Source organism: Dendrobium catenatum, unplaced genomic scaffold, assembly GCF_001605985.2.
Source record: "Dendrobium catenatum unplaced genomic scaffold, ASM160598v2 original_scaffold_61322, whole genome shotgun sequence".
NCBI lineage: Eukaryota > Viridiplantae > Streptophyta > Magnoliopsida > Asparagales > Orchidaceae > Dendrobium > Dendrobium catenatum.
This window is the reverse complement of record NW_021379772.1, coordinates 688,606-701,011: the sequence shown is the minus strand read 5'-3', so window position 1 is coordinate 701,011 and position 12,406 is coordinate 688,606. Positions and strand designations below refer to the sequence as shown.

Genomic DNA, 12,406 nt, shown 5'->3' with positions numbered 1-12,406 from the left:
TTTATGCTTGGATCCATAATTAAAAAATAATAAACATGTTTAAATCACACATATTTACCTAATCATTCAAAAATTTAGAGTTTATTTTAACTTAGTAAAATCTAAAAGACCTTTAGTTTGTTTTCCTTACCATTACGAAAATTTATTATTCGCGAGATAAATCTAGTGATTAAAAGAATTGATAGTTAACTTATAAGATCAGCATATTAATTCCCCGAGGGAACGAGAGCTCAATCATATTATTATATTACTTGAACAACACATATTTTGTGTAACGCCGTGTAAAAATAATGGGTCAAGTCAATTATTTTATCAAAGAGGTTTCACAACATATAAATGTGAGCATGTACAAGTTAAACTAACCTCAAATAGACTTATTAAATTATCCCTCATCTTCCTCCCCTTCACGCAATTTGCATGTGACACTGGAACGGCAAAATAATGACTGTCTTTGTTATTACCCCACTGGCACGACAAAGGTTTTTTGAAAATACCCCCGATAAAAGCCCTTTCTCCATGCAAAGCATGCATAGTGTCCAATCAAAACAAAATGCTTTCATGTTCATGTCATTCATCCAATTATATATGAGCTTTTAAGAGAATCTTATGAGTTCTACAATCGTTCATTTTAGAAGATATTTCCAATGAATGATTACTTGAGAAGAAAAATATTTTTATATAAAAATGATGATGTAGCTTCATCCTTTTTTATGCTTTAAAATTGATATATGAACCTTCTCAAAAATATTCTTGGTCAATCTATCTAAATTTTAATACATTAACTTCAATTCATTCATCATCAAAGATCTATAAGATGATAAATCAAGTTAGTTATTCAGAAACTACAACAATATTGGTCGAATCTATACCATTATAAGATCACCATCACTGGTCATCGATCATTGGTCAACTACTCAGCTCAACCCCAATCTCTTTGGTGGGTCAATCAGGCCAACTTGAGGATGGGATATGTTCTTTAATCATTGACGACGAATTATGTCACATTCATTATTAATGAAATAAGGAATATTCCAATGTAACATGAGGCAATGATTAAAAAATCTCCACCAAATATTATAAATAGATCATATTTCAACTTATTTTGGACAATTTAAACTCTAAAATCATAGAGAATTTCAAAATTCATAACACTATTGGTTCATCCAACCCCTTTTCTCTTTTAAGGATGGTAATCCAAGTTGCCTTTAGTTACTCACCAACTCCACCATTCATGAGAAGGATGATCATATGACTCTCTACAACACATAAATTGCATATGCTTCGGGTCAACCCAGTAAATTGACGGGTCGCTCTGTGTCTGATATTCTTACCCATTTGCAAAATCAGGTCGGATTCGGGTCAGCCTATATGGACCTGGGTTAATTTCATGTTTGACCCGAACTAGACCCTAAACCCGATTTTGACACCTCTAGGCGGATGGGTGGTAGTGGTTTGATTGCAATAAAGAAATGGTGGTTTAATGGTGGCAGTCAAGCTGTGTTCCAACGAAAACAGTCATGCGATGGTCTAATGGTATTGGTCTAATGGTTTTGGTCGAGTAGTGGTCCATCAGTGCTACTTGGATGGAGCTATGAGGTTTTTCAAGTCTCTAAGTTCACTTCAATCTCAAGCTAAGGTTCAAGCTCCCCTTCATGTAAAGATGGGGCTTATTTGTAAATTTTTTAGGGTGAAATATCCTATAAATATATCAAAAATTCATAACACACCATCGAACGACCCGCATAAGATCCCCTAATCATTGGTCGTTCTTTCATAATTTTAGTACATTAATGATGTAAGTACTAGATGATTTTAAGTTCATTGTATTCATACCGCGAAGATGCTCGATGTGTCTTTAAATATGCAAGATTTATAGATCGTTTGGTATTTTAATTATTGTATCAAAACTTTTTAATTATGATTCAGGTGCATGATTTGAGCTCACTCTTATTTGAATCGAACAACTTTTGGTGTTGCTGAGTTCAGGCTTATCAAGATATGCAAATTGATTGTATGTTTGTTGAAAACATAGTTCAAATGGTCCTTAATTTAATTTTAGAAGATTACAATTTAAATATGCTTTGAGATTTGTGTGCCAATAAGTTGATTTTTTATTAGCATTAAGAATATATATTATTATTTTAATAATTTGCATACCTTCGTTAAACTTAATCAGTCTCCACAAAATTAGGGAGTATCCACCACTCTTTATGCTCACTATGCCTATTAACAAAATCTTTGGCCTAAAAAATCATACTTATACTTGAGTTTTTACACTAAGTTAAAAGTCCTAGAGGAAGAGTATTTATAGGAAGCAAGTTGATTGAAGAAGATCCCCTCGATGACTATGACATAGGCATATACTAGTGAATCTAATCAATATTAATAGGAGGACCAATGTCAAGTGGAAGGAAGGTTGATACCACACAACGTATATCAAACTATTAACTTACTTGAATCCGATTATTCTTGAAAGGGATGTGAGTTCATGATAGAAAGTCAATATTAAAATATAAATATTCTTCATAACATGACTTCAAATCTATACTAAAAGTCACCACATGATGATGATCTTTTGATTAGTAGAGGTTGCAAGCAACAATAACTTTTGAGTTAGGATCAAAGCAAAATCCTCCTTATGGTATGAATAGCAATCTACCTGATATTTCAACTAGTTGGGCAGATCAAAGGACTTAGCAGTTTAAAGATCTTATACACTCAACTCGATATGAAGTTGCATCAATTAACTACTTAGATCCTATCAATACTTAAAATCAGTAACATTCTATCGAAAATGATTTGAACCGAATGAAGCTGCCTAAAATTTTGAAGTAAATTTCAAATTTATACAATATTCACCAGTCTAATTAATTGATAAGAGTAGATAATTTTCTCAATTTTGAAATAAGACTTTTATGTCTTCTTCAACTAAATAAATGCTACTTATTTGAATTAGCTCTGTCATGAATAAAAGTAAATAATATTTATGAACTATTCTTCTCAAATTGCTTTTCATGACCCGGTCAATAGGTCAACTAACGGGGCCGTCACTTTGGTTCTATTTTAATCAATTAATTTTTTTTTTCTTTTGCAGGAGCAACAATTGCCTTTTTATTTTGTATTTAGAGCAACTATTATTATTATTTTTAAATAAGTTTGCAGATCTATCAAATTTTAAATTAATCGGAATACAACTCATGACTAGTTATTTACATATGTTGCTTGTAATGCCTCTCATGTATGCAACCTTTCTGGGATTGCCACATACCGGAAATCTATTATAGAAACGATAAGAGATAGGTGAATCGTTGGTAAGTAAATTATTTAAATAAAAATAAATGAAAATAATTTTTTTGCTTACAATAGCAACGTCATCAAGCCTTATGGGGTCTGCTATATGAATCTTTTTATACATTGTTTTCGATTCAAAGTCAAATTATTATTTAAATCTAATTAAAAAATTATTTTTCATACTTTCTAGTCAAGTCTTTTTAGATCTTTGGGTCGATGTGTATTGATATATCAGCAACAATTTATCTTAATCGGGCACGAATCTTGAGACAAAATTGAGTTCAAAGCTTTCGAAGTTAAATATAGGACCATCCAAATTTCGATTTCAGTAAACTTATAGTCAAACTAAACGTCTAGGAAATATGAACCTAGCAACACCAAAATAAGTCAAATCCAAGCCCAAATCAAGGGTCCAAAACATATTTGGAGGGTTCAAAGTATAATTTGGATGACCAAACGAATTCAAAATGTGACATACTTATAGTCAAATCAAGCGGCCCGATGAGACGATTCCAACAAGCCTAAGATCACAAAATTCTAATATCATTAAAACATTCAAATAATTAATAAAGGACCAACGATCAAAGGGATCAATATTAGAATTCCATTCAAACCACTCCCATCTTAGCCTAGATCCTCCCCATATTTACAAGTGCCACTCTAGAAAAACTATAAATATGCCCTCGTTCTTCACATGTGAGGAGAGGAAAGAAGGAGAAAATTTGGGGAGCTCGCTTGCCACCGACCATCACTGGACTTTTGCTTATTCGTTAACTACTTCCGGACTTCCGCTTGTTTGTCGACCATCGCCAGAGTTCCTCCCGACCTCTATCACCTACCGACTACGGTCTTTCCAACCACCATTACCAACTACGATCCTTCCGACCACCATCACCCATTTACTACGGTCCTTCTGACCACCATCGTCTGCCGACTACGGTTCTTTCGACCACTGTCACCTGCCGACTACGGTCCTTCTGACCACTGTCTCCAATTACTGTCCTTTCTGATCTCTATCATCTGTCGAATATGATCCTTCTGACTAATGTTGACGGACTACGATATTTTCAACCTTCTTCGCCCGCCGACTACGGTCCTCCAACCACCATCGCCAACTACGGTCCTTCTAACCTCCATCTCCCGTTGACTACAGTCCTCCTGACCTTTGTTTCTGACCTCTATCGCCCGCCGACTATGGTCCTTCTAACCACCATGCCCAACTTTGGTCCTTCCGACCACCGTCACCTGACTAATGCCTTTACGATCTCCGTGGCCTGACTACGTACAAACTTTCCAACCACCATCATCTGACTATGATATGATGTATATTTGCTACATCAAGCCAAGGCTTTCCTCCTAAGGATGGGCCTCATTTGTAGTCAATTGCAAACATTAGTGAATTCATTCAAATTGGGTCAGACCCCGTGGTTTTTCTTCTTTTTAGGGGTTTCACGTAAAAAGTTTAATGTCTCTTATAAACATTGCATCCCTCCTTGTTTATCTATTTGCATGTTGGGTCTTCGTATAAGACTACGATGCTAAACTTTGTATTTTCTCTACCGCCGTGAATATTTCGAGACGCAACATGTATCATAGAAATCAAAGCTTTAAATCACTACTATAGTGTAACTATTTTGGACTTTTGAGTGAATTTGATGCAAACTCATACAAAGCACATATGTTTTTTTTTTAATTTGAGTCATTAAGGCTTCGTTTGGATATCTGATACCTTTTGTAAAAGATAGTTTCAAAATGTTGGTTGAGAAAATGGAGGTTTTTATCAGTGAATCAAATATAAAAAAACTTCTCAAAACAGTAGAAAATTGACGTTCCGTGAAATACATTTCTACAGAAGCGTCACATACAAACGTAAATAAAAAAGTATTGTGCCGTTTTGAAAAAGGAATGGTAAAATTAATCCGTCACAAATAATATCTAAGTTAAACTCATCCATATATCACATACGGCAAATTTAGAATACATGACCTTTTAATTAGTAACCAAAACTTTCAAATAACAAATCAAAATGAGCTGGGTGCATCACATATTTGAGCTTAGAACTCAAGATTTTTTAATTAATAGCTTAAGCTCCAAATCAACTCATCAACATAGGTTGCATCTACCTAAAATTCTTTTAAAGAAATGAGGCTCTTATATTAATTTATTTATATAAATAAAACTTATATAATTATGGTTAAAAGTTTTTTTTTAAATGAAGGTACTCAAGCGACAACCGGGGCTATGTACACCCCTCGGTTGCCTCCCTGCTATTTCTCGGAAGTTGCGCAAGGGCTACGAAGCAATAGAGGCGAGAGAGGGAGGAAGCGCGAGAGGGAAAGAGAAAGAGGAAGAGGCCGTGTTTCGCGTGAGGTTGTAAAAGTCGCTCCTTTCCTATTTTTTATAATTTAGTATTCTCGATTAAAAAAGTCTATTTTTCAACAAACGATGGGAGAAAGTATAGGGTTTTGATTGCTGGAAGGTGGCAAATATTGCCGGAAAATAGACCTTTTGATCGGGATGGAGAGGAGGAGGATATGGATGAGCTCCTTGTTGGTTGTGCTGGTTGTTCTCTCCTTCGAGATACTTGCCCTCTGCGATTCTTTTGAAGAAGAAGGTATGCTTTTTCTTTTCAATTTTTTGGATTTGTGGTTTGGGATTTGGGCAGGATTTTACTGTTTTTGTTTTGGATGCAGGGAGGGCTCTGTTGAGATTTAGAGAAGGGGTGACGTTCGATCCATATGGAGCTCTTTCGAACTGGGGAAAACAAGGTGTTGATCACTGTTTCTGGCATGGCGTAGTTTGCTCTGAAGATGGGAGAGTTGTGTCTCTGTGAGTATTCCTACTTCTGATCGATATCCTGATATTTATTTTGTATTAATAGATATAAATCTTATTGCCGATCCAAAATAATTTGTATGGAGTAATGATGATGATGAGATATTCATCATATTGGAGTTTTGATGATTGATTTTAGGTGTAGTCACAGCTAGAAGTGAATGCAATACGACTAAATTTGTTCTCTTTGATGTGTAATTCCTTATGCTGATAATTTTCCATCGTTTAAGTGCATAATTCTTGAATTTTAAACGCAGTCTATATGGAAAGCTATGAGAGTTTCATTATAAGCTCAAGCATAATTTAGAAACTCGTGAATTTGGTTTGTGGTGAAGATAATTCAATAAACAGGGTAGATTGTTGTAATATTTTGATCATGTTATGAAGTAAAAAATCAATTAAACATACTTTTTTAATCACTCTGATTCGTCAACTTGAGAAAGCTTGCTTATGGTTTCAATCACCTTGAATTTTTCATCTAGCTGATATAATATTAGTTGAATGCTTATGAATGTATCTTTAAGCTTATATTGTCTCATTCTTATTTTGGTATTTCTTTTTGCTGATGGAGACTCAGGCTTCGTATGGGACGGCTTTTTTATTGCTTCTTAAAATAGCTTCTTAGTACAAAAATTAGGAAGTTGCTTTAAGAAGTATAAAAAAAGCCATCCCAAACGAAGCCTTAAAGTGGAATATAGCGGTTTAAAGGTTTGTTTTGGTTCTATGACACTATGTATATGTGCATCTGCTTTTGTTCAAAAATGATTCTCCTTTGGGCTATAATTTTATGCTCTTCTCTTATTGTTATATTTTATTTCTGCCACAGGAATTTGAGAGATCTTTGTCTTGAAGGAAGCTTCACATTAGAGTTCAGAAAACTCATTTATTTGAAGTTACTGTAAGCATCTCTAATTTATCATTTGATTGTAATGTTAATACATATCTAAAGTTAAACCTCAAGAATGTTTGCATCTTTACTGTTAACAATTTTATTGGTAAAGAAATTATGATTCTATGGTGATGACTTGCTGACATTGTTCCAGTCTTATCCCAGTATTATCCCAGCATTTAAGCTGATAAAAATGAACTTAGGGGCACGAAGCCCTTAATTTTGGAGCTACATCTGCCATTTTCCCAGTGAATTTAAATGTTATATTGAGTGTTATGCATTATTTTGAATAATTGAAGGAAAACATCAGAAGCAAAATGGAAATGGGAGTTTGTGTAGAGAAATATGGTTGCTAGTGTCTTTGTCATCTATTCTAACTGGCTAACCAGCAATAATACTTGACTTACTGAAAGCCAGACTTGGAAAAATAAAATGAAGTATAGGGAGTGATTATAATACTTGGTTATTGTTTGTTATCTGGAGTTTGGTCATTTTCATTTTTGTTTATCTTTTTTATCTTTTTTATTTTATTTTATCTTTTTTATTTTATTTCATTTATTTTTTTTATTTTTGATGAATCAGTGACCTACACAACAATTCATTTTTTGGAACTATACCTGGAGAAATAACTGAATTGAGGGAGCTGGAGGTGTTGGACTTGGGGCAAAATAATTTCAGCGGACTATTTCCATTTAAGCTTCTCGCTCTTACTTCCCTAAAAGTACTGTAAGTAGAGACTATGAAACTTCACTATTTTTTCCTAGTCCTTCTAATACTAACATTGTGTCTATTTTCACGTATATTTTGCTTCAGTGTTCTTGGAAATAACGGTTTCGATATCCCATCAGAACTTCATGAACTCGATATACTTTCTGAGTTTCAGGTTGATGAAGATATGCTATGTTCCAATAGGGGATCTCTTATGAGGTAAGGAAACATGAATGTCATTATATATAAAATGGCCATATTTATAGGTTTATTCATTAGTTTTGGCGTCTACTTAAAATAAAATATGATATTATAAAATTAATTGATGTGCTTCTGTTTCAATTGTTCTGTTCAATGGTTGCATTTATGATTTTTTTTTCTCAGGCAGTAGTTTGCATCAGATCCATAATTTCTTTGTTATTATAGTTACATTATCATCCCTTGAACTTCAAAATCTTATAACATGCTCCCCGAAACAGCCTTAATAATTTCCAAGTGCTCCTACCATCAATTCAAAATTGTAATTCATACATTGAAATTATGTGATTTTTTTTTGCTGGTATTATTTGTAGAATTCAAGTTGGATGGTTGAAGCGGAGAAATCTATCGGGCTTGTTGTGTGATAGAAAAGTCCCCCTCAATCTTTAAGGGAAAATTCTATAAGATGGTGGTTAGACCTGCAATGCTTTATGGTGCAAAATGTTGGCCATTAAAAGAGAAGCATAATATTAAGTTAAATGTTGCAAAGATGAGGATGCTCAGGTGGATGAGTGGCATTACTCTTGGAGACATGATACGAAATGAGCATATACGTGAAAGGTTGGAGTAGCTCCAATGGAAGATAAGATTAGAGAGTTCGCCTTAGATGGTTTGGTCACATAAAACGGTAGTCTTCCGATGACCCAGTTAGGAAAGTAGATGTATTAGATTTGACTTATGTTAAGAAGGGTAGAGATAGACCAAAAAAGACTTGGTTAAAAAATATTAGTAATGACCACCTTTCTTTATTAGATTTAAATGAGAATTTAACTTTTTAACACGGCACAATGGAGAAAACGGATTCATATAGTCGACCCTACAAAGTGGGATAAATGCTTGATGTTGTTGTTGTTGTTGGTATTATTTTCTAATATTTAATAGATGGAACTGCAGTTTGATAAGCTTTCTGTCAATTTCATAATTTAACAAATAAGAATCTTCTGTAGATATAAGATCTTTTAGTCCTGCCAAATCTATTCCAAAAAACTGCTTTACACACGTCTTGGAACTTGATGTAAAAAAATAGCAAAAGAAAATAGATTTTTAACTTTTTTTCATGTTATTATCATTATCTAACTTAACTTTACATCCCCTTAAAATGCTTTCACTTGCTTTGGATACCATTAAGTTCTGAATTTATATAAATCGTTAGGAATATTTGGTGCTAGAAAAAAGAGATTGATGACAATTCTTGTGACCTAAACTGGGGATCTGATCTCTGATAGGAACTTTGAAAGTGAAACTATAAGAAGACTTCTGCAAGACAATATTACACAAAAAAGCAAACATCCTCTGCGTGAAAGGCGCCGTCATACTGGAGATGTGGAAACTGCTCCATCGCCATCTCCGATCCAGCCTCCGTCACCGTCTCCTCTTTCAGTGTCAATATCCCAATTTCCATTAATATCTCATGGTGCTCAATCTCATACACCTATTGGTCCTCCATCTCCTGCTCCATCACCAGACAAATCCCAATCATCATCAGCTCCAGCACCAAGTCAATCTTTTCATAGATTGGCACAGCCTTCTAAGTCTGAATCGGTACCAGAAAAAGCTAATGAGAAACAGAAGAAGTCCCACTGGGTGATCTATGTATCAGTTGGAACTGGAGTATTATTGCTTGTTGCTGCATTTTCAATATACTTTCTATGCTGTCGAACAAACAAAGTTGTATCTGTGATGCCTTGGAAAACCGGTTTAAGTGGACAATTGCAGAAAGCATTAGTTACAGGTTGGCTTTAGTTTCGATATTTACGATGTTCTAATTAATTCCCTCATCTATCTCATGGGAATTTTCCAATGCAGGTATACCGTCGCTTAATCGATCCGAACTTGAAACAGCTTGTGAAGATTTCAGCAATATCGTTGAGACTTTATCAGGTTGCTCAGTTTACAAAGGGACACTATCAAGCGGAGTTGAAATAGCAGTTACTTTAAGTTTGATCAAGTCAGCAAAAGATTGGTCTGATCAATCTGAGCTCCTGTTCAGGGAAAAGGTTTGTCAAATTTGATATCTATATTTCTACATATATATTTGATATTTGATATTTGGTTTCCAACAGCTATATATTGGTTTTAATTTCAGATCTCAGTCCTGTCCAAAGTGAACCACAAGAACTTTATGAATCTCATCGGATATTGCGAGCAACAAGAACCTTTCACTCGAATGATGGTTTTTGAATATGCTCCAAATGGAACACTTTTTGAGCATCTACATAGTAAGCACCTTTGTACAATATACTCTTATTTTTCTTCTATGTTTTCTGATCACTTGACTTGTTGAAATCAAACAGTAAAAGAAGCAGAACCTTTGGACTGGACTGCTCGATTACGTGTCGCCATGGGAATCGCATATTGCCTGGAGCACATGCACAAGCTTGACCCTCCTATAATTCTCAGGAACCTAAATTCATCCATTGTCTACTTAACCGAAGACTATGCCGCCAAAATCGCCGATCTTTCGTTCTGGAACGAAGAAAAGGAAACCGACTTATCGTACGAAGTTCCAGACGACATAGAGCCGCCATTATCAAATCAGGAAGACATTGTGTACAAGTTTGGAATAATGCTCTTGGAGCTAATATCCGGAAGGCTACCATTTTCAAAAGATGATGGCCTGCTTGTTCTGTGGGCATCATCATACTTAACTGGAAAGAGGCCACTTAATGGTATTGTTGATTTAACACTTAAAGAATCAGTAAGAGAGGAAGATATAACTGCATTTTGTGATATTATCCGCTCCTGCATAAATCATGTACCAAAGGAGCGAGCAACAATGGCTGATGTGGTTGCCCAGTTGAGGCAAATGACTTCAATGACACCTGATGCAGCTTCTCCGAAATTATCTCCTCTTTGGTGGGCAGAGCTTGAGATCATTTCCAGTGAGTCTAATTGATTTGAATTTGGCTGAAATTGTGAATAGAAACCATTTTCTTTTTGTTTTGATTTGTTAATGCATGATTTATTTTGATATTTTGTATTTAAATTCTTATGATTTGTGGGAATGAAAAGAGATTGTACAGAGTACTCGGTGCGCAGGCTCATCGCAGTCTGATTCTTCACTGCTACTTGCGCAGAATGTTGAGAAGATGGGAGTCTTTCTTTTTCATTTTGCAGAGGAGAGGGAGAAACTTTGTGCAATGAAAAGAGATTTTTTTTTAATGGATTTTTTATTGTATATGACAATCATTTATATCTGTTTTTCATTAATTAAACTTCTGTCTCTTTTTAATATGGCTGAATCATTTATCAGATTCTGCTGTTGAACTTAACTTCATAGCTATCATAAATTATAAATTTAATCAAAATAAAACCATAATGCCTAAGACAGGGGTGGAACCCGTTTGAGCCCGGGGGACAATTGCCTCCCCAAAATTTTTTTTATACGATTCTTTAGGTAATTTGTCCCCCTCAATCCATTTTTTATTTTTTATTACAAGGGTTTTTAGGTAATTTCCCCTCAAAAATTTTAAAATATTATGATCTTTAGGCAATTGTCTCCAATATAACTAAATACATTATGTAGAAGCATTATTGTTAGAGAACGATGAATAAAATACAAAGAAAAATAATAAATCAAAATTTGTTTCTATTGTGCTGCCCCTAGAAACTCCTGCAGGGGTGTTGCCCCTTGAACTGGCAGGTTGAACTCCTCCAGGGGCGTTGGCCCCTTGGACTCCAGCGTGAAAATTATAGCTGGTTTTGCCCTTGGCCTAAGATAATTATTATATGGTACCTTCCTTCTAAAATAATTACAAAAAACATTGTACCTATTTGTTATATGGGGTTATATCTATAATTAATAGAATAAGGTAAAGTTTGAAGTAATAACCAAAATATAAAATTAATGTAAGGGGGAACACAAAAGAATGCTAAGTGGCAATTTAAGTTGAAAGAAGTTAGGTCGTGCAAAGTAAATAAGGTTATTTGCATTCAAATTTAGTGTTGTTTAAATGGGAATAAATTGAAGCTATTCCGTGTCTAAGACGCGGAGCTGGTAAGCAAATTGTGGCCCCGGTAGCGAATACTAATTGTAGAATGCACAGGTTGAATAAAAAAAATGGGTTTCCTCTCAACTAGAAGAAGAAATAGTTATAAGGATTCATTTGATTCTGGCGTGTCCAACAAGATTGACTAAATTAGCATGGTCAATAACATTCAATGTGCCAGTTCACTCAAATTAAGTTAATTTAAGAAGATTTATGTTTCATTTGAGATGAATTTTTTATTACTTTATAAAATTAATGTTAGAAAAAATAAATTTTTTAAATCATTATAGAAAGCAGTTTACTAATTTAGTTTTTTTTATGAAAATAACAAAAAAAATAGTGATCATGTAGAAATTATGATTATGATCTGAAAAATAAAATAATAAGAAGCTATCTCAAACAAAATTTAATTCACCTGATCTTTTTGTATTCTTGA

General features: G+C 34.3%; 1 protein-coding gene across 3 annotated transcripts; it reads left to right on the top strand.

Moving 5' to 3' along the window:
- Positions 1–5,511: 5,511 nt before the first annotated feature.
- LOC110112943 (inactive receptor-like serine/threonine-protein kinase At2g40270) lies at positions 5,512–11,023 on the top strand. Of its 3 annotated transcripts, none has more exons than XM_020845343.2 (10): positions 5,512–5,661; positions 5,753–5,905; positions 5,985–6,120; positions 6,953–7,024; positions 7,598–7,741; positions 7,829–7,942; positions 9,208–9,713; positions 9,788–9,978; positions 10,068–10,200; positions 10,276–11,023. In XM_020845343.2, exons 2-10 carry the CDS (start codon positions 5,809–5,811, stop codon positions 10,875–10,877), a joined length of 1,995 nt encoding a protein of 664 aa, XP_020701002.1. In that variant the 5' UTR covers positions 5,512–5,661; positions 5,753–5,808; the 3' UTR covers positions 10,878–11,023. The 3 variants fall into 3 exon arrangements, with proteins under 3 accessions (XP_020701002.1, XP_020701001.1, XP_020701003.1); XM_020845344.2 differs by having other exon boundaries at positions 5,518–5,660; positions 5,736–5,905; XM_020845342.2 differs by having other exon boundaries at positions 5,513–5,905.
- Positions 11,024–12,406: the final 1,383 nt, after the last annotated feature.

Bases quoted from the DNA above. Each gene is read 5' to 3' on its own strand.
- LOC110112943 (XM_020845343.2), top strand. From the start codon at position 5,809: ATGGAGAGGAGGAGGATATGGATGAGCTCCTTGTTGGTTGTGCTGGTT. The intron at 6,121-6,952 runs GTGAGTATTCCT...TTTCTGCCACAG, and splicing joins GATGGGAGAGTTGTGTCTCT to GAATTTGAGAGATCTTTGTC. The intron at 9,979-10,067 runs GTTTGTCAAATT...TTTTAATTTCAG, and splicing joins AGCTCCTGTTCAGGGAAAAG to ATCTCAGTCCTGTCCAAAGT.